Source organism: Myotis davidii, unplaced genomic scaffold (genome assembly GCF_000327345.1).
Source record: "Myotis davidii unplaced genomic scaffold, ASM32734v1 scaffold176, whole genome shotgun sequence".
NCBI classification, from domain to species: domain Eukaryota; kingdom Metazoa; phylum Chordata; class Mammalia; order Chiroptera; family Vespertilionidae; genus Myotis; species Myotis davidii.
In genome coordinates, this window is record NW_006287911.1 from 210,495 (window position 1) to 233,445 (window position 22,951).

The 22,951-nt window shown below is 35.5% G+C and overlaps 1 protein-coding gene and 1 long non-coding RNA gene across 2 annotated transcripts in view; both read left to right on the forward strand.

The window, feature by feature from the left end:
* Nucleotides 1-22,951, forward strand: part of RALGAPA1 (Ral GTPase activating protein catalytic alpha subunit 1) — a gene marked incomplete at its 5' end in the record, with an annotated part of 288,956 nt that overhangs the window by 76,395 nt on the left and 189,610 nt on the right. The window contains 5 exons of the mRNA XM_015561310.1: nucleotides 4,118-4,266; nucleotides 7,570-7,699; nucleotides 9,359-9,596; nucleotides 10,938-11,099; nucleotides 19,522-19,662. Of these exons, the coding sequence (XP_015416796.1) occupies nucleotides 4,118-4,266; nucleotides 7,570-7,699; nucleotides 9,359-9,596; nucleotides 10,938-11,099; nucleotides 19,522-19,662 (820 nt within the window). The remainder of the gene's footprint in view (nucleotides 1-4,117; nucleotides 4,267-7,569; nucleotides 7,700-9,358; nucleotides 9,597-10,937; nucleotides 11,100-19,521; nucleotides 19,663-22,951) is intronic.
* The window catches only part of LOC107182465, a 23,661-nt gene continuing 20,926 nt past the window's right edge, over nucleotides 20,217-22,951 (forward strand). The window contains exons 1-2 of the long non-coding RNA XR_001513180.1: nucleotides 20,217-20,329; nucleotides 21,079-21,132. This is a non-coding gene — a long non-coding RNA (uncharacterized LOC107182465). The remainder of the gene's footprint in view (nucleotides 20,330-21,078; nucleotides 21,133-22,951) is intronic.

Sequence of the window (22,951 nt, forward strand, 5' to 3'; positions counted from 1 at the left end):
ACCACCCGTGCACCAGGCTTCTATCCTATATAGTAAAAGGATAATATGCCTCCCAGCACCAGGATCAGCAGAGCCGCGAGGCCTCCCAGCACCGGAAACAGCGGAGCAGTGAGGCCTCCCAGCACCGGAATCAGCGGAGCAGTGAGGCCTCCTGGCCCCTGGAGCAGCGTGACAGGGGGCAGTGACCAAACCCCCTGATTGCCCTGTGGCTCTGTGTGTGACAGTGCGGGGCCACAACCTCCCTATCCGCCCTGCTCTGTTTGTGACAGGGCAAGGCGCCCCAACCCCCTGATCAGCCCTGCTCTGTGGGTGAGAGGGCGGCGCCCCAACCCCCTGATCTGCCCTGTTCTGTGTGTGACGGCACGGTGCCCCAACTCCCCTATCAGCCCTATTCTATGAGTGACGGGGGAGATCCCCAACCCCCTGATTGGCCCAGCTCTGGGCGTGACGGGGTGGCGCCGCAACCTCCCCCTCGACCCTGCCTTGAGTGTGATGGGGCGGCGCCCCAACCCCCTAATCGGCCCTACCCTGAGCGTGACTAGGGGTGGCATTGCAACCTCCCCATCCACCCTGCTCTGTGCATGACAGGTGGCGGCGCCCCAACTCCCCAATCGGCCCTGCTTTGAGCCCAACCAGGGGCTGCACCTTGGGATTGGGCCTACCCTCTGCCACCCGGAGCAGGCCTAAGCCATTAGGTCATTACCTCCCAAGGGGTCCCAGACTGCGAGAGGGCACAGGCCGGGCTGAGGGACCCCCTCTCCCACCCGAGTGCACAAATTTTTTTGCACCGGGCCTCTGGTAGGATTATAAAGGACCAGAGGCCTGTTGCAGGAAGATTCCTGCAAGAATAGGGCTTCGCTTCCACCTCTGCTGCCTCCCGCTCCCGCCTCCCCCCGCCTCCCACCTCTCGCCACCTCATCTCTCCCCACCACCTCCCGCCTTTCCCACCTTCCGCTGCCACCTCCCACTCCCACTGCCGCCTCCTACCGCCGCCGCCTGCTGCCACCTACTGTCGCTGTCTCCTGCCCCCCATGCCTCCACCGCCCGCCGCGCCCCGGCTCCGCTCCCGCCTCCACCACCTCGGCTCCATTCCTGTCTCCGCCGTCTCTTCTTTGCTCCCTTCTGCAGCGCTTGGCTTCCTTCTAGTTGTCTTCAGTCTTCGCTCCCAGCCGGTATATGCAAATTAACCACCATCTTTGTTGGGTTAATTTGCATATCACTCTGATTGGCTGGTGGGCGTAGCAAAGTATGGTCAATTAGCATCTTTGTCTTTTATTAGTGTAGATTGTTCCTCAGAGTGTAATCCATAGACTGTCTAGTGCCTGCCCACAACATAATTGTAAAATTGGGAGTAAGTTTATAAACTGAGTCATTGAATATAATGAAAGTTTGAGTTTGTATGTCTTTTTGCATTTCCTTATTTTTTTTTAATCATATTTATAATAGAAACTTTCTGCTAAAGATTGGTGGAAGAAACTTGTTCTTTTACCGCTAGTAGTGTGAGAATCTATGCTTTACATGCTCTGTCTCTGTTTTTTAATGTATTTCCCTTTTCTCCTTACTCACCTCGTTCTGTACTCCTTGCTGTTTCTCATATGTGCTGCACAGGCTTTCACCTCAGTTACCTTATATCTGCATCTTCTTTTGTCTGGAAAGCTTTTCTTCCAGATTGCTACAGAGTTCAGTTTTGTCTTTTCCTTTTGAATTTATTCATATTTATATTCATTCTCTGCTCCCCGCTCCACCACTTCCTTTTGAATGAGTGGCATCTTGAGGACAATGAGATGATAGTGAGTACCCTTGTCTTGTTTTTGGCTTTTGGCAATATTTCTCAGGTTCAGTTGCTGTTATAGCATTTGTTATATTTTTGATAAGTACTCTTTTTCAAATTAAGGAATTATACATTTTTTTCCTAGTTTGCTAAAATAAAGTATTTTATTTTAATAATAAGTGCTGAATGGTTTTTCTGAATACATGGTGATGGTCATACTTTTTTTGCCATTTAAATCTATTGATAGAGTATATTATATTAACAGGCTTTTCTGATGTTAAGACATCCTATCATTTCTGGGGTAAATACTAGTTGGTCATAAAGTATTATATTTTGCTCATTGAATTGCTACTATTTTTTTTTTGGTCATATGTTCATAAGTGATATTGGTCTTTTATTTACTTTCCTTATATAGTCTTTTTTTGTTTTGGGTAATAGGATTATAGTTTTATAAAAATAAGTTGGGTGGTTTTTCTTCATCCTTGTCTCTCAAACAGCTTGTGTAAAATAGGGATCATCTTTCATGAAGGTTAGGCAAAACTTTACCTGTAAAGCTTTCCAGGCCTGGTGTTCAGAGATGGGTCAGAGAGATCTTGATTACCATTCATGGTTTCAATGCATACATCTTTTTTATTTCTTCCTAAGTCACTTTTGGCAATTTATGTTTGTCCACAAAATAATTTATTTTGCCCTGTCCATCGCTTCTCGGCCTTTTGGCTAAGATCAAGTGTAGTATTTTGCCCTGTCCAGTGTTACTCAATTAGTTGAGAGTTGTCCCATGCACCTAAAGTCACTAGTTTGATTCCTAGTCAGGAAACATACCCAAGTTGTGGGTTCGATCCCCCGTTGGGGTTCAGGAGGCAAGTGATTGATGTTTCTCCCTAACATCAATGTTTCTTCTCTCTCCATCTCCCTTTGTCTCTCTCTAAAAATCAGTAAAAATATATTTTTAAAAAGCATTAAATCTTCAATTATTAGCATAAAGTTATCCAGTGAACTATCATCATTTTAAAATTCTCTTCTGGATATATAGTTGTATCCTTATTTTATTTCTAATGTTTATTTGTACCTCTCTTGCATTTCTTGGTCAGTGTTGCTAAGCTTACAGTCAGCTTTTTTCTATTTTAACTGTTTTAAAGTTAGCTTAATGTACTTTTCTCACATGATTTTACAACGTATTTTGTTATACAGTTCATTCAGGGGATTTAAATCAGAGTTATGAATGTAAAAGATGTAAGTGTCCTAGGTTTATAATGGATGCAATGTTCTCTTTTGCAAAGTGTCCTTGAGTGCCTTTGCCACATACCTGTTACCATTATAATTTTGTCCTCAATAACAAAGTATAATTAATGATTTGATTGTAATAAATTTAATTGAAGATACATATTGATGGATCCTAATTAGTAGTACTATAATATATAGCCTGTTTATACAGTCTGTTTATTATCAAAAGAGATGTACAGACATTGCCAATAAACATGTAAAAAGAGGAACGATGGTTTTGAACACCTCATTCAGAAAACTCTTGATTTGGGTATCATTTTTCTTCTAAACTATTTGTTTTTTTTTATTGTTCCTTTCATTTTATGACAGCAATAGCATTATTATGTGAAAGCTCTCAGTTTTAAAAAATGCTCTTTTTTACTTACTTGGGGCATGCCTAATAGTAATTTAAAATTTGTCTAGATAAACATAAAATACACAGATTTAATATTTCAGGGTATCAAGCTTGTGGTAGAAGTAGAATTATATGTAACTAGAGGCCCGGTGCACGAAATTTGTGCACTGAGGGGTGTGTCCCTCAGCCCAGCCTGCATCCTTTCCAATCTGGTACATCCCTCTCACAATCCAGGACTCCTGGCTTCCAACTGCTTGCCTGCCTGATTGCCCCTAACCGCTTCTGCCTGCCAGCCTGATTGTTCCCTAACTGCTCCCCTGTCGGCCCAATTTCCTCCAACTGTCCTCCCCTGCCAACCCTGGTCACCTTTAATTGCCCTCCCCTACAGGCCTGGTCCCCCCCCAACTGCTTTCCCCTGCCAGCCCAGTCACCCCTAGCTGTCCTCTCCTGCTGGCCTGGTCACCCCTAACTGCCCTCCCCTGCTAGCCTGCTCGTTCACATCTGCCCTCCCCTGCTGGCCATCTTGTGACTACATGAGGACGGCCATCTTGGGAGAGGATGTGACAGTCAATTTGCATATTACTTCTTTATTGTATAGGGTTAATCTCTCATCTTATGCTTTTAAATTTATTGTTACCATAGTCAGCATCTAAGGTTTTTTTTTCTTTGAATAATAAATTTGTCATTGAAATTCTACAATGAATGGCTAATGATTTCTTTTGTCTTAGGTGTTTATTATAAACTCATCAAATATATTTCTTCTTGAACCTGCAAATGAAATAAAAAGTCTTCTGGATGAGCACACAGATATGTGTAAACGTATTCTTAACATTTATCGGTTCATGGTTGTGCAAGTATCAATGGACAAAAAGACTTGGTAAAAATATTTATTCTTTATGTTTTTTATATTGTGTGTATAGGTATAGAAGTGTTTAGAGAACAGTGTCTGTAAACAGGGCTTGTTACAATGTTTTATAGGCTTCTATTATTGAATAAATGAATATAATATTTTATATAATTATGATGACAACAATAGTCTCCTTCACTTTATCTCAACATCTTTTAAAGAAAATCTTAAAAGAATGTTTTTATTGATTTCAGAGAGAGAAAGGGAAAGGGACAAAGAGATAGAAACATCAGTGATGAAAGAGAATCATTGATTTGCTGCCTCCTGCACGCCTCCTACTAGAAATCAAGCCCACAACCGGTGCATGTGCCCTGACTGGAAATAAAACTGTGACCTCCTGGTTCATGGGTTGACACTCAATCACTGAGCCACCCTAGCCGGGCTATCTCAACATCTTTGTTCAAACTTCCAAAAGCCCTGTGGCTTATTTTTCTAAAATGAGCATATGATAACATCCGGTGTCCCCAGGATTGAATGCATGTATGCATGTGTGAATGAATGAATAAGTAAATATGGAATGTATGAATGCCTGATTCCTCAGCCTAGCATTTAAGGCCATGTACAGTCAGGCCCTTGCTTGCTTTCCAGCCCTTTCTCAAACCTAAATGTCTTACAAGGTGGGATTCTGCCTCCAGCTTTATCAAATTTCCTGAGCACATCTGAACTTTCCTTTACAATGTCTAATTCCTGCCATTTTTTTTTGTTATCATTAACTGTCCTTAGTTTCACCTTCATTTTTCCACATATCTTTGTACTTTTTTCCTTTCTTCCTTTAATTCTGTATTTGTACCTCTGTTATAGTTGTCAAATTGTCTTAATCCCTAAATTACTTGTATCAATTTCTGTTTATCTCACTGAATTGAGAGGCCCTAAAAGGTATATACTGGTTGTTTTGTTTCTGTATTTCCTACATTTCTTAGTATAGTACCTTAGCTAGTATTGCTACTCTATAAAGATTGGTTTAATTGAATGGAAAAAAATAGGCCTTTGGGGGAGATGAGAAGAGCTGTTCTTCTGTTTTTATAAAAATGGCACATGTTCATTATGAAATTCAAAGAAAAGTTTGAAAAAGAAAATAAAAGATGGCCAAAAGTTCTCTCACCAAACCACACACATAGTTACATAGTATTATGCCATATATGTGTACCATAATTTTCGTAACCAGTAACCTATTGATGAATATGTAGTTATTTCATTTTGTTGTTGGAGGAGGGGAGGACAGTCAACATCCTTATACATATAATTTTTCTCCATGACTCATTCTTAAAGAATGGCAGTTCTTATTCAAAGAACATGCTTAGTTTATATTTTGCTGTATGGAAAAATGGCTTTATTTTGGAAAAATCTTTATTAAAAGTATTAATATAATTGTATTTATAAGTAGTTATTGTTATTAACTTATTTAGAGCACTTTTTTGTGCCAGATATTTTTTCAAGCATTTTACATGTATTTTCTTAATCCTGATAGCATCCTATGAGCTTGATGATATCTATTTTTTATGATTCTTAGGCACAAGAGATTAAGTAATTTATCCTTGTTCACACAGCTGAGCTTTGAACTGTGGTCCTTCTGACTTCAGAGCCCTAGTTATTATTTGCCAGTAACTAAAATACTTTGAATAATTATTTTGTTCGTTTGCCCTTTTTTACCTTTTAGATGCTTTGATCAATGCTGTGGAGCCAGGTTAAAGAGAGTCTTGTTTTAAAATTGGAACATAATTTTAGAATTCTTTTCATAAATGTTATCAATTCCTTTAAGTAAAAGCATAATGAAAGATTACCCACATATTTTTATTGCGTTTACAAGTCTTTATGAATTAAAATCATTATTATTGTATCATAAAGTGAAAGGTTACCTAATACATGAGTGAGTTAAGGTTTGACCACAAATCAGATAAGATTTATTTGGAAATCTATACTTTATTGCATATGCAGTTTACTTCAAATAGCTTTTCATAAAGCTAAGCTAGAAGCCTAGGATTACAAATGTGGCATCTTTGATTTTTATTTAATGAATGATTCCGTGCATTCATTTGTTAATAAATTCAGGATATTTTTCATTGAGTGATACTTTTCTATTTTATTTTGTCCTCACTTTCCAGAATAACCATGACATCTAAATATGGAATCTGTTGCTGCTTCTGCTGTATTTTTTCTCACATGGACTGCTCCATGTGTTGCTATGTCTAAAATGGGCCAGAAAACAAAGCCAAAGAGGAGGGGCTGTGATAGGAACTTAGCCTGTTAGCCTCACTATACATCCAACTGTAATTCCCTTGTCAGCCTCTTTTTCACATGTGGTTGAATTATTAGGTGCAAATATGGTAGTTTTGTGGTCTTAATAATAAACATCAAAGGAGAAAGAGGAAAGGTGAAGGTATTATTAGGATGGCTTGGTTTGCAATACACAAAGAACATAAAGGGTTAAAAAAAAGGGTTAAAAAATGGCCAGTCCAGTGGTTGAGCGTAGACCTATGGACGACCTCCAACCTATGGACCAGGAGGTCACGATTCAATTCCCAGTCAGGGCACATGCCCGGGTTGCAGGCCCAATCCCCAATGTGGGGCGTGCAGGAGGCAGCCAGTCAATGATTCTCTCTCATCATTGGTGTTTCTATCTCTCTCTCCCTCTCCCTTCCTCTTCTTTCCCTCACTCTCCCTTCCTCTTTGAAATCAATAAAAATATATATTTTTTAAATGGCCAAACTTAAAAGATGGGAAGAGGCAATAGAGTGATGGTCCTTGATTACTTGTCAGGCTCATAGTAATTTATTAATCTTAAAATATCATGTAGTGTTTCTTTTTTAATTGAATTTATTGGTATGACATTGGTTAATAAAATCATGTAGTTTTTTAAATTGAGCCTGTTTCAATTCTAGATATGTGGTGGTTCTCCCTATTGTAAAGATGGATCAAGGTAGAACTATATTATATAGTTGAATGAGTGTTCTTCAAACAGTTTCCTAAGTGTGCTACTTAATTTGTGGGGTATAGAATGGGAACAGTCTCACCACTTTCACCCCAAATTTTCAGCTTTTGCATAAATATTTATTTGATGAGAGGGCATTGTGGCTGAAAAATTAAAATGATATAGATTTATAAAGGAGAATTTAAAATTTCAGTATTTCAGAATTCTAAAATTTTGGAAGATATTTGCTATTAGAGTTATTTAAAGATAATACCATTTTTAAAGCAAATAATAATTTGAAAGTTACTCATTAATCAAAAGCATACATATGCAAGAAGGAAACTAATTAATTTTTTTACTTTAAGGGAACAGATGCTGCTTGTGTTGCTCAGAGTCACAGAGTCTGTACTGAAGATGCCATCACAAGCTTTTCTACAGTTCCAGGGGAAAAAAAATATGACCTTGGCAGGTCGACTTGCAGGACCACTTTTTCAGGCAATAAAAATAAATAAATAAATAAATAGTTAAATAGAAGGATAGATACGTATTTTTTTAAGATTCACTGAGCTCTCTGTTACCTGGGCGGGGGGGTGGTGGGGGGGGGCTTTAAATCGGAGATCATTTTATATTAAAGTAGTTTTTGTAAAGCTAAATTAAAAATTGCTTTTTTAAATATGCTATTTGCCATATGTACAAATGCATAATCTACTGTAAAAGTGGAGGAAATATCAAGTCTGAGAAAAAAGGGTTAACCCAGGCTGATGATATTTACTTTATCTTTTGTGTAGCATACTTGTATGATTGCAAAAAGCTGCTGGAGGGCTTCATGAGTAGTAGTAGCCTGATTGTTTGCTTTATGAGTTTCCAAGTCTCGGGTCCTGTTGGAGAGCCAAAACTTTCTTTTATATTGTTCCACAGTAATGAAAAGTAGTAAATAATCAAGATTTTTACTTATGCTGTTCCATAAGACTTTATTCTCTTCACTTCTTTATTTGAAGTATCAGTGGTAGTTTGATTTTATAGGAATTTATACATCATGTTTTCCAACCTGAGGATAAAATACTGACTTTGAATGTATTATGAATTTTTTTGGAAAATAGAAAGCAAAATATTTTCTTAATATGACACATTGAATACAAATATATGGGTAAAAATAGTTCTTGATGTCAAAATCTGAGATCTAATTCTTGACCATAAGTATAACCATTCAAATTAATTTATTTTCAAATATGCTAGTTTACCTAAAAGTCTATGTTGCTAGTGAAAAATCCTTTGAAACCAGCTATATTTATTATCTAAACTCCTCTTGATGTCATTAGCCTTTATTCTTTCTCTCTTTAATTTCCCCATTGTTAGAACTAACCCAATGGTGGGAGCTATAGGAAGATAAAATTTTACCTTGCTGTGTGGAATAACTTTTTTGTAATCTGAACATTTAAAGATAGAATGGAGGCTCACTAGTTATTAATCTTCTGTACTATAAACTCTGTTCATTTTCATCTTTACACTAAATGTGTAAATTTAATTTCTTAATAAAATTTTTAGAGTTCAGCTTTTGAAAAACTATTTTTTGACTTGTTTCTTTAATAGGTTATATCTGCAGTATCAGTATAAGTTTTTTACTATGATTGGATTTATTACAGAACACTTAATTCCTCTGGTATCTTTACAATGAAATTTAATTTTCTTCAGTTTACATATTATTTTTCAAAAATACATTCACTAAGTTAAGTACATTTCTAATTTTTATTTTTAGAATGTTCAAGTTTTATAGTTAGTGATTTCTAGCTTTAATTTGAGGGTGTAGTGTTTGTTTTTTTAGTTCAGTAACCATTAACTACTCAGTAATTTCAACAGTTAATAGTGTAGGGAGATTTTGTATCTTTATAAAAAGCATTTATTTAATATTAACGTTAAAGAGCAACTTTAAGGAGATTTCTCTTCAATTTTGGCACCTTGTCTTAATTGCTAGAATATTGAGAGTTGGCAATTGTTGAACTGAAATATATAGTAGATACTAATGATTGCATGAATTACTATGTACCAAGAAAAGGTCATGGATATTATTCTACTTGTGTTTAAGTAATTTTAAAATAATTGAATATATATGAGTTTGAATGTTTCATTTTTATTTCTGATTATTTGTCTTTATAGACTCTTATAGTTGCCTGGATCAAAGCAAATCTAAATGTGTACATATCCCGAGAACTTTGGGATGATTTACTCTCAGTCTTGTCATCATTGACCTATTGGGAAGAATTAGCCACTGAATGGTCACTGACTATGGAGACACTAACTAAAGTTTTAGCTAGAAATTTATATAGTTTGGATCTCAGTGATTTACCATTGGATAAGCTGAGTGAACAGAAGCAAAAAAAGCATAAAGGGAAAGGTAAGAGTTGTTCACAGAGATGTTCCATATAAATCTGTTTAAATAATTTGGTCTCCTCAGGGGGAGGGTTAAGTTTAAAAGTCATGTTTTCTCTTCATATTCCCTTCTTAATTTATCCTGAAGGTTGAAGGACCTTAAAATCAGTAATAATGTTGATATGGAACAAAGTGTTCTGAACATAAAGAGTTATAGATAAATAAGTCAGAATCTTAAATATTTTATTTTTAATAGCCAAAATTGAAATGTATCAAACACTCTTCCTTTATCGTACATAAATTTTTGTTAGATGATGGTCTTATATTTTTCTACTTAAAAATAATTATTTGAAAATGTTTTCTTAGTTTTTAACTAAAAGCAAACACTCTACATGTGGACTGCATATCTCCCTAATATTTAAAAGGGATAGAGAGGCAGTAACAGTGATTATGTCACTAATACATGTTTTTATGATCCTTGGTTTGTTAGTACTTTCCATTCTTAATAGTTTCTAACTAGAGATTATATTTGAGTCACATTTCACACTTAACACTAGATGGTAAGTATGTGACCAAACTACTTTTTCCAGGACTATTTCCCAAGTAGCTATTATTGACAGGTAGATATTTAGTAACTTCCACCTCAGGCTGGTTTTTGGTTAGCTCATTTCCTATTCTTTTGGCTTATCCAGATGTTTCATTTCTATTATGAGTCAGTTGGGTGGCAGAGAATTTATAATAGTCATTGTCGATGGCATATTTTAAAAACTCTGCATCTGTTTTAGAATATGATTTCTACATAAAATAAGTTCAGTAAAGCCTTACAGTACACAAGCATTTTATCTTGTTATTTTATAATATACTAGAGGCCTGTGCACCAGTGGGGTCCCTCGGCCTAGCCTGCAGGGATCAGGCTGAAACTGGCTCTCCGACATCCCCCAAGGGGTCCTGGATTGCCAGAGGGTGCAGGCCAGGCCAAAGGACCCCACTGGTGCATGATTGGGGCTGGGGAGGGACTCCAAGGCGTGTCTGCCTTGTCTAGCCCAGTCCCGATCGGGCTGATGGGGGCTGGCTGACCAGGGAAGGACCGTGGGAGGTTGGCCAGCCGGGGAGGGGCCTCGGGAGGGCTCCAGAGTGTGTCCAGACCTTCTCACCAAGTCCCAATTGGCCGGACCCCAGCAGCAAGCTTACCTATTGGTCGGAGCGTCAGCCCCCTGGTGGTCAGTGCATGTCATAGCTACCAGTCAAACTGTCACTTAGATATATATATATTATGAATAAATCTAAGAATCTGAGGTTAGGTGGCACACATAATCTGAAAAGATTATTGATCAGATATATTAAGATTGCAAATCTACATTTCTAGGAGTTGGACATGAATTTCAGAAAGTTTCAGTTGACAAGTCATTTTCTAGAGGATGGAGTCGTGATCAGCCTGGCCAAGCCCCAATGAGACAGAGAAGTGCAACAACCACTGGTTCCCCAGGAACTGAAAAGGCGAGGAGTATAGTACGACAAAAAACTGTTGGTATGTACTCCTTAAAATCATGAGAAATGTACAGGGGAATCCATTTATAATACTTGGTAACAATGTATCTAAATGCATTTTTCTCACCAGTTGATTTTTATTGTTAAATGAAACACTTCTATAGCAAAACCATTTTTTTTTTTTAGTAGTACTCAAGAGTCCAATGACATGCTGTGTTATTACTTTATGGTATTAAGATTTATCTTACATTATTTTTTTGTAGTTTATTTTACTGTACTGTCAATAATTCTAAACTGTTTTTTTACAGAGTTGAAATAGAACTGATTCACTTTCCAGAACTCATGCATTAACTGGTAGAGTTTCTACTAAGTGAATATACTCACAAACATGGAAAACTTTCAGTACTACAATTACATATTTAGATTGGCTTCAGACTTTCAGTAAGGAATACATGCTCTCTACCTGCAGACAGCTGAGTCCAAGGTGGAGTCTATTGCTAGGTTCCTTGCTGCTTCTAACAGACATGGAAAAAATGTCTATAATCTTGGGAATAGCAACAAAGTAACAGTGATGGGAAGATTTTCTGGATGGAGGATCACTCAGGATACTATAGATTTAGCTCCATTTTATTCCTTTTCCTCTCAGAGATTTTTAACTAGGTTTGAATTGTAGTAGAATGAGTGCTATAAGGAAAAGCAAAAGGGCTGCATTCTAATCTCTTTTTTTACTCTTCTTTCATTACTAGATAGCTAGATAACCTTCGAAAATTTACTGAACTTTCTAAACTTTATTTATTTCATCTGTGTAGTGCATGAAACAAAATTGCTTGTAGTTACTTCAGGCTTTATAATCTACGATTCTATGGAAGGAGAATTTTCTGTAGGAATGTATCTTATATTTAATGGAAAACACTATTAATTTAAAAGAAACTTAAAACCATTGTTGTAAGGATATGTCATCTATAAAATAATGAGTTCTCAAGTGTTAAGAATTACATTCTAAATGAAGAAACAAAACTAGAAAGAATATAGAAATTAAACATTTAAAAGACTTAAAAATAATGGTCTTTTATTTATTTTATTTTTAATTTCAGGGAGAGGGAGAAAGAGATGGAAACATCAATGATGAGAGATAATCACTTCCTGTACGTCCCCTACTGGGGATCGACTCTGCAACCTGAGCATGTACCCTGACCTGAATCAAACCATGACCTCCTTATTTATGAGTTGACACTCAATCACTGAGCCACACTGGCCAGGCAAAATCATGGTCTTTTAAATCTTAGTTGAATATCTTTAGAATTCTTCATGTATTTTTTATAGAAGTAGTTTATACTTAGTGTGGGGAGTAAAAGTTTAAATGTAAAGACTCTTTAGCTCTCTAATTAGAAGTAACCATTATTAACATGTCGGTATATCTCTAATTTTTAAAAGACGTATTATATATATGAATAATATTTGTCTTTAAATCATACCTGTTAATTGAAGAAACCTATGAAGTAAAAAGTTAAAGCATTAAAAATTTTGGTAATAAAGGTACCTGCTAAAGGTAGAAAATAATAAAAGAAGCAGCAAATTAAATTTAGAATATTCTTTGGACATATATTTTCTTTAATTTTTAAAATTAATATTTTGTGTTCTTAATGAACTTAGTTAAAAATTCAAACTATGTAAGTATACACATTTTGGTCTTTCCCTCATTACTACTCCTCACCTTCCCACTTCATTTCATTAGAGACAACCACTATTCTCAGTTTCTTGAGCATGCTGCTAAAGATATTTTCTACATATAGCCTGTGTATATAGTACAATATACACACCGTTGTGAACCATGGCTTTTTAGACATTTCAAACGAAAAAAGTATTTTTAAGTACTCATTATGGAAGCACTGTTCTAAGCATTGAGGCTTTTGGAAGGAACAACGCTAATAAATTCCACTGAAGCTAACAGTTGTAGTATTGGGGAGACATATAAAAAATAGATAAAACAGTAAAAATTGCAGGAAGTAGTGCTGTGAAGTAAAGTAGAATAAGGGACAAGAGAGTGTAGGATGTAAAATGGGACTGTTCCAGATAGGGAGGTCAGTGAAGGCCTATCTATCTAATCATATGATTTAAGATCAGAGACCGCAATAAAGTGAGAGCAGATATCTAGAGGAAAGAGCGTTCTGAGCAGAAGAAAAAAAAATAAAAGCTTGCAGCAGGAGTGTGCTTGGGTATTTGAGGAAGAAAGAATAAAGGGGTCATAGTGGCTGGAGTATGAGGTAAGAAAGGAAGAGAGTGCTAGGAAGTGAAGTCAAGCTATAATGATACACTTTAAAGATTATTGTATATCAGAAATTGTTGAATTTCTTACATTATATTTCATTACATGGAAGTACCATATCCTGAAGATGAACATTTAGTTTTCAATTTTGTGCTATTAAAATGGTACAGAATACAGTTATGTATACTTACATACTTTATACATATATGCAGATATATCTATAGGTTTAATCTGTAGGATTTAAAAATAAATTGCCCTTAAAACAATGAAATACCACCACATGCCTATTAGAATGGCTAAAATCCAGAACACTGACAACAGCAAGTGCTGATAAAGTGGTGGAGCAATAGTAACTATCAGTGTTGATGGGAATGCAAAATAGTACAGACACTTTGGAAGACAGTTTGTTAGTTTTTTAAAAAACTAAACATATTCTTACCATCCTTGATAATTATTCAGGTAGCATGAAGACATGACATCCATACAATCCCTTGCACACAAGTATTTGTAGCAACTTTATTCATAACTAGAGGCCTGGTGCATGAATTCGTGCACGGGCGGTGTCTGGCCAGCCTGCCTTGATTGGGGCCAATCAGGCCGGGCCAACTGCGGGGGAGGGTACGCGGGAGGTTGGCTGACTTATCCAAACTTAGAAACACCAAGCTGTTCTTTAGTGGGTGAATAGATTAACAACTGGTACATCCACACACAGAATATTATTTAGAGACTAGAGGCCCGGTGCATGAAATTGGTGCACGTTGTGGCGGAGGGTGGGCAGGAGGGGGGGTCCCTCAGTCCAGCCTGCACCCTCTTGTAATCTGGGATTCTTCAGTGCATACCCACAGGGGGAGCACTCACCAGCTGTGAGCCTGGCTTCTGGCTGAGAGGCACTCCCCCTGATGAGAGCACACTGACCACCAGAGGGCAGTTCCTATGTTGAGTAGGATCAGGCTGAAACCGACTCTCCGCATCCCCTGAGGGGTACTGGATTGCGAGAGGTGCAGGCCAGGCCGAGGGACCCCACCAATGCATTAGCGGGGCCAGCGAGGGACTTGGGAGGTTGGCTAGCCGGGGAGGGACCATGGGAGGGCTCTAGGGCGTGTCCAGCCCGTCTTGCTCAGTCTCAATCGGCTGGACCCCAGCAGTAAGCTAACCTACCGGTCAGAGTGTCTGCCCCCTGGTAGTTAGTGCACATCATAGTGACCAGTCGACTGCCTGCCCCTGAGTGGTCAGTGTGCGTCATAGCAAGTGGTTGAGTGGTCTTAGCATATCATTAGCATATTACACTTTAATTGGTTAAACAGATGACTGGACATTTAGCATATTAGGCTTTCATTATATAAGATGTGAAGAAATTAGCTATTAGACAATGAAAATATATGGAGGAGTCCCAAATGCTAAATGAAAGAAGCCAATCTGAAATGGCTATCTATGGTTTCAACTATATAACATTCTGAAAGACGGAAAACTAAGGAGACTGTAAAGTGGTTTCTGGTTATGGGATAAGGCAGTATTGCAGGGCAAGGAGGAGGGCTGAATAGGTGGGGAGCATAGAATGTTTTTAGAGCAGTGAAGTTATTCTGTATGATACAGTAATGGTGTATATGGGTCATTATAAATTTGTCCAAAACCCATAGAATGCACAACACAAAGAGTGATCCCTGGTATAAGCTGTCAGTTTTGGCTCATCAGTTGTAGCAAATATTCCTTGCTGAATAATGCAAGATGTTAATATTTGGGGAACCTGGTGCTGGTGAGAAGAGAATATATTAGAACTCTGTACTTGCCACTCAGTTTTTCTGTAAACCCCAATTAATTTAAAAAATATATGATATTCATTAGGAACAGAAAGTGGTTTAGACATTTGAAATAATCACAGATTTGCCTTTGAAAATTTTATTTTTAAAAGTCTATCATTCTCTATTTCTTAATTGTATGACTTGAATTGGGAGAAATAAATCACATTGGGAATATACTTTACATTTCTCTTTTATGCAATAGTCCTTTAAATAACAAACCTAAATTCCTCTTGTTAAAACTATCATATTTTGCCTTAGCCAATGTAGCTCAGTTAGAGTGTTGTCCTGTGCACCTAAAGGTTGCTCGTTCAATTTCCAGTGAGGGCACAACATTTCCAGGTGGTGGCCTGCATTCCCTATATGGGGCGTGCAGGAGGCAGCGGATAGATGTTTCTTTTTCTTTCCTTCTCCCTTCCACTCTCAAAAAATAAATAAAAACTGTATTTTTTTAAAAAAAGTATTGTGTTTTTTCTCACGACTGATTTACCTGATAGAGTGATAAAATATATAACTTTTAAAGACTAATTTAACTTTAAGCAGCTTTGTTTATACTTGTAGCCTAAACTAATCTATGCATTTGATGTCCTTATATTTCATGAGGGCACTAGTGTAGTCTCTGGTGAAATTTATAACAGTAACTTTGTTATATCCAAACACTTATTTTATTGATTGCTTTCTAGAGTTTTCAGATTGGAATAATGCTAAGAGGATTTATTTTTCACTTAAAGACAACTTGTCTTCATTTAAAAAAATATTAAACATTCCATAATCCTCTAGCCCTCAGATTTCTCAGAATGGCCTTAATAAGAAATTTTCTGTTATTCATACTGAGTTTAAAATGTAATTAAATTTTTTAAGGTTTTGCTATGCCAGCAAATATTAAAAGGAGGTACAGTGAATTTAGGACTTAATATAGAATATATTCAGTGAGAAGCAATTTTAAATGTTTGCAGTTATGACTTAGAACCTGGTATTCAACATTTGGAATAAATATATCACTGCTTCTGTTTTCAAATTTTCCTCTTAGTTTATGTTTATTACACATTTGGGCCTAAATTTGAGGACTTATAGGTATATTTCTTCCAGTGAACACACATGTGTACATATTGTGAACTTAATTTCAAATTAGTGAGAAATATGTGTTACGTTTTGGAAGTGAGAAAAGGCCAGAGTTGTCTTCCTCCTGTTTATTTTATACGTTTATATGCTTTTAGTGATCTTTCACATTTGCTGTCTACGTTCTTACACTGCATGGGAACTCTGGAGTGAAGGTTACAGTTTTTGATAGTGTGGTCCAAAATGAATTTATTAGAGTGGATCTATTTTTCTTATTTTTTATTTTTAGAAGGGTGAAGTGAAGATAAGAATCCTTTAAAAATTAGCATGCTTGTAGTTTTGAAAATGTGTTTTTACTTTTTTCTTTTTTTTAATACAGTTTTATTGATTTCAGAGAGGAAGGGAGAGGGAGAGATAGAAACATCAATGATGGGAGAGAATCATTGATCACTGCAAAAATTTCAGTAGTTAATTTATTCTAATTTTCTATAGTGGGAGTTGCATGGTTGTGAGGCACTTGCCAGATTTCCAGGTATGCATAAAGACCTGTAGTATAGTAACAAACGTAGTGGTCGGTATTTGAAGAATTCATCCCAGGTCTTAACACTGACATATCACTGCAATTATGGAAGAAATTCTAAGGGAAATGCCCCATCTCTTCAAATTGGTGGTGGAAAAGAGGAACAGAAGGAATTATCTAACCCAAGGGAAAAAATAGGAGAAAACATATTATAATTCATTTGTGTAATCAAAAATTTGATTCAGTTTAGTTTTAAAAGAATTATCTCTGCAAATCACATCTGATTATAATTGTAGATGGTATGTGTTAACAAGAAGCACTTCAAGTTGTGCCTTGTGTGTGTCTTTGCTGTAACAAGTTTTACTGAGTGATTATCTTGAAATCAGCAGAACAGTTATTTCAGATTGGATTATAAAATTATTGGTCACTTTCACAAAAACAAGAAGCTAGCAGGAAAATATGAGTAGAGCCAGATTCTAACATTTTGTATATGTGTTCCATTTTAAAATACACTTATTTTTAATACAAGCCATACACTGAAGAAAAATTGTTGCCATTGCCTTAATATATTTCTACCTTCTATGCTTTGCTGCACATAAATTTATCTAAAAACTGCTCTTCAGGAATTATTTATTTTGCCAACATAAATAAAATTTTTTTGAAAAATCTATCATTCTTTTTCAGTTATAAACTCTGACATACCTTTAGTTTTTGGTTAATAATTTTTCTGGTTTTCTCTATATGTTCACAACTGAAACTTTCGTTTTTTGAAATGATTATGTTGGGCTGCTCAAATACACGTGTTCACTCAGTAAACATTTATTAAGTTCATATGAGCCTGACTTTGGAGATATAAAGATAAGAGGATATAGTTTTTACATTTGAAAAGGTGGGACGCTGACACAGGAAACATACACTCCACTAAAAATAGATTGTAAGCTTTGTAAAAAGCAGGAGTTCTTGTTTTGTTCATTGCTTTATTGCTAATAAGTTAATTATGTGGGAGAGTGAGAAAAGATTCACAGATGAAATGCCATTTTGAGTATGAAGGGGTGTCTCAGGAAGAAAAGACCAAGTACAAAGCCATGAAATCACAAAGCCATGCTGTTGTGAAAGCATGAAATTTTCTGGGAACAGTGTAAAATTCTGTGTGACAGCAGGATGGGAGAAGAGTTGGAGATGAATTTTCAGTTTTTATTGCAGCTAGTTGCAAAGGCCTGTGTGACAGGCTAAGGAATTTAGGTATCAGTGAACCAAATGTTTTTTACCAATGACACGATTTCACTGTATATTATGCAATATTGTTTTTTAAAAGTCCTCTATACACAACAATACACGTAACTACTTATTAAAAAATTTCTAAACTAGTAGTCACGTTAATAAATGTTTGGGAAGTATAAACTTAATTATTAAAAGCTATTCTTTTTTAATGTATCTTTATTGATTTCAGAGAGGAAGGGAGAGGGAAAGACAGAAACATCAATGATGAGAGAGAATCATTGATCAGCTGCCTCCCACACTGGGGATTAAACCTACAACCTGGGCATGTGTCCTGCCAGGAATCGAACCGTGACTTCCTGGTTCATAGGTTGATACTCAACCACTAAGCCATGCCGGCTGAGCTAAACTTAATTATTAATTTAGTTTTAAATATAATAAAATTTGCCTTTAGTCTTGTGAACTTGTGACACTCCTTTCAAGACATACAGCTACAAATGCAATTTTTAAAAAGTAATCCAGTTTTTAAGTTTGTTTTTTTTTTAAATTTGTTTTTATTGATTTTTAGAGCGAGAGGAAGGGAGAGAGATAGAAACAATGAGAGAGAAACATAGATTAGCTGCCTTCTGCACACGCCCTACTAGGGACGAGCCCGAAACCCAAGTGTGTGCACTGACCGGGAATTGAATTGGTGACCTCCTGGTTAGTGGGTGGACGCTCAACCACTGAAGCACACCAGCTGGGCAGTGCTAAGTTTTTATATACTATGCTTAAGATTCTGAATAAGCACAAACTCTCTACTTTCCTTAGTAATTGATTCTTCATGCTGATTACAATTCTATTTTCTGTAAATGTTTCTATTTAAATTTTTTAAATTGTGGGGGTGGGGCGTGGGCAAGCTAGAAGAGGTCAATGGGGGAAAAAGGGGACACAATACTTTCAACAATAAAGATTGCAAGAATAAATAAAATTGTATTAACTTTCATGTAAATAAGAGATACTGATATGATTAAGTATTCTCGTACCAGAAACAAATACCATAAGATTCAATTCTTCAGATTATGAATTACATAAAATTTTCTAAAAAAAAAATCTGTGAATGTCCTTGATAGTTTATTAGGGAAGTGTATGAAAGCAGGGATTATTTTTCTTGAAATTTAGCTTTATTAAGAAGAATGGCTCAGAATTGCTTCAGATGGCTCAAAGAAAGACCCAAATATGGTACCAAAAATTTATTTGAACTAATAATACTGAGTTCTTTTTGATGTTTCCATTCAATGAACTTATCAACCCTTGGTTTTGAGAACATAGGGCGTATTAAAGTGTCTGCTGTTTTTTAATGCTATACCATTGTAACTGCTAATAATAAAAAGCATTTTCCTGCTTTACACCAAAATATTTACATTTGAAAGGTCATATGTGTTCTCTGATTTCTTTTCTTACAGCTTGCCAATATTTGCCGTGCTGAAATGTTTTAATTTAAAATTTCCTTCCTTTGTATCTTTTAGTTTTCTCTGTTGCTGCTTTTTCTGTGACACAAGCCTTTCATTATAGTCACTCTTCTTTTTTCCTTTCCCACTTCTTTCTTTTCCTTTTTTTAAAGCCATGAGAAGCCGATCCATTGGTGAATGTGCTCTGCCATCGGCCTATATACGCAGTGCTAAAAGTGCTCCTGTTCTGATCCATACTTCCAAACCCTTCTTGCCTGATATTGTTCTCACTCCCCTTTCTGATGAGCTTTCAGGTAGTGCCACCTCTGCTAATTTCTGCACCACCATTTTCACTTTTTAATCCTTCTGCTTTCAAATTTTGCTTAATCAAATAAACTCTTCAAAGTTAATTTCTTTGGGGGAGGTGTGGGAAACTGGGAAAGTGGTTGAGAAATCAACATTTTGAGTTATTTGAACTCTAATGCTATCCTTGCAGTTCATTCTGGAAGTGCTAAGTTTAGTGCTGTGCCAATGTCTAGTATTTTTGGTTGTAAATGGCCAATTTTTTTCTGTTTCTGTTTTGATTTTTCTTTTTAGATGGTTAAAAGATGTAATAGTATATATTTATGTCATTATAATGTTTCAAAAAAGATGACTTGGAAGATAACAGTCAGAGCCTTGACTTTTAATTTTCCATTGTTTTACTAACACTTTGGTATATCTTGAATAATGTAGTCTCTGTCATCTATAGTAATGGAAGTAAGCAAGGCGAGTTAATATCAAGAAAAGTACATAACCTAAAAGTTGTTTTATAATAAATCTTTGTATTTATATTAGCTTATAATAATATATTGAATTCTAGGAACTCACTCATTTTAAAACCAAACAAAGAAACCATTCTATGAAGCCTCAATTTCTAAGGAGCCTTAAAACCCGCTCAACTTTTCAGTTCTACCTCATGTTCTTGATTCCCAGTTACTGGTATGGTCTCTTTAATAAGGTTTAATTAATATATAATAAAATGTATAGATCCTGGTTCAGATTAATGAGTTTTGAGAATTGTACACACGTCTATTAACCATCACCAGAAACAAAATATTGAAAGTTTCCATTCCCCCTATAATTTCTTAGTAACACTAAATCAGTACCCTTCCGATGTACTAGCGCATGCACATGCACAACCACTTTAATTTTTATCACCATAGTTAAGTTTTTCTTTTAAAAATAAGTTTTCAATGAATAAAATCATATAATGTCTTGTCTTTTAGAAAGAAGCAAGCCTGTGTTGAATGTAGTTACTATGAAAAATGTGCTAGCTCAAAAAAGTTACCTGTACATTCTTGGTACTTTACTATCTCTCTTCTTAGGACTACATTGCCACTTATGGTGAGGTTGCTGATTTTGTTTCGGTTTGTTTTTTTAAAACAACCTATCTCCCTTTCAGTTCCTAATGACTAGGCTTATGTGAGGGAAGGTGCATTTTTATTAAGATTTCAGGTGAAGTCCCTTCCACCATCTCTAAAACTGTTAAGATCAGAGATTTCTCTCAAAACCAAGAGTTAGATAACATGTAGACACACAGACATTCTTGTGTTTGGTATTCTTTGGAAATACTGTCAATGAAAAAACTTAGTATTCACTTAAAAAATTTTTTTGTATTGCCTTTTTCTAAAATGAGAAAGTGAAATAGTCAATTATCAGATGTAATATATTTGTATTTTCTATTTCAGGATATCTTGATTGGGAAGGTTACTTTAATATATTCTTTATGACATTTTTGAGAGGTATTCAATATTATTTTTGAACCCAAAATATAATTAGAAATAATGAATTTTATGATACAGTTGTGCAGTTTTATTGGTGACAATAATAAAATAGAAAATTTGACCTTAGATCTAAATCTGGATGCTCAATAAGTATTTGCTGACAAATGTATTTTATATCAATAAAATTAGGCTACCTGAATTGATGAAACTATTAGTACAAAAAGTAGTAAGATTGGAAATAAATAAATGGAATACTATGAATTTTAATAACATATTTTTGTTACATTTGATTCCTCCAAATAAATAATTAGGATATTTTGTCTTTTCAGTGCTCCATGGAAGCACTATACCTTCTTATATAAGTAGCCCTGGTTTTGGTTGCTAATATCAGATTATAATGTTTATCCAAATGGCAAATAAAACAATGTTTCTGTTCTTTTAACTAAATTAGATACAAATAAAAGATACTCCCAATTTGTTGTAAACTTCTCTTAGATAAATTTTTTGCTTCAAGCTTTGTTTAAATATAGTTAAAGCATTTAATGCAAACCACTTTTGATGTGTTTAGAAAAATAAAATGAGGTTTGACCATTCTTAAATGTTTGCTTGGATTAAATATTCTACTACCATCTTAAAACTGTCAAGAAGACTTATTTTTTTTCAGAGTCTTAAGGGCTTTACAAAATTTATTGTCTGCAACTTAAGTAATATTTTGGAAAATATGCATGCTAAGTGCTTAAGTATTATTAAAATGCTCAAATAAAGATGAGGTTGTTTCCTTTAAAATATTCTAAAGTTGTTTCTTCACCAGGATCAATTCCTGTTTCAGAATTCTTGCTTGTTGTCAATACATAATTCAGAAAAATTACCTTTTAATAATTTGATGGGGGAGGGGACTGTTTTATGTAGAATGTTTGAAAGGAATTTTCTAAATGGATGCTTTATTTGTTGTTTTCATTTTCCCCATTTGGGATAAAATTCCTTCTATGGTAGTTTTAAAGATTTATATAATAGTGAGACACTATTTACTAAATCAAAATAAATTTTATATCTGATTATGAAAATAATGTTAATTTTAGGAAATATGGATTATATGGGAAAGTAAAGGGAATAATATACATAATCCTCCAAACCAGTGTTTTTTTATTGATAACTTGAAAAACAATTTCCTCCATTTTTGTGTGTGTGTGTGTGTATATATATATAAAGTAAAAAAACATAACTAGACTTTGAGTAAAAATCATTTTTCTCTTAGGACTTAAAAGAAGTAAGGAACAAAAAGTAGCAGCAAAAACTCTCCTTTCCTGAGAACTGACTTGTGAATGAATCCAGCATTTTCGAAACTGATGTGTAAATTGAAAACCTTTTCAAGGAGATGTTAATAGGCATAAAAAAGGTTAAAGATTTATAGTGTACATCAATACATTAAAGGCCCCCAGAAGTCCTATTAAGAAATTGTTTAATTCAATATTGTTGTATTAACAGTGCTAAATTTAAAGGAAATCACAGTCTTAGATCCTCAACTAAACTATTTTCTTCCAAGGTTTGAATAAATTTTACTTTAAAATAGTTTAATGTACAGAGAAAAAATAATAAGGAAAGTGAACTAGCACATAAAGAAAAAATGTAACTCACAATTCTGTATTTTATGAGACTGTATTTAATTGAACTCAAATCCTGGGCTCGTCAGCTAAGATAGAGAGTTGAGATGTCTGTAACAACTTCACACACACACACACACACACACACACACACACGTTGCACACCCCAATACTTATATTTTGTTTGAAATAATCAGAGATGATCTCAAAATTATGTTCTTTTCCACAACTATATG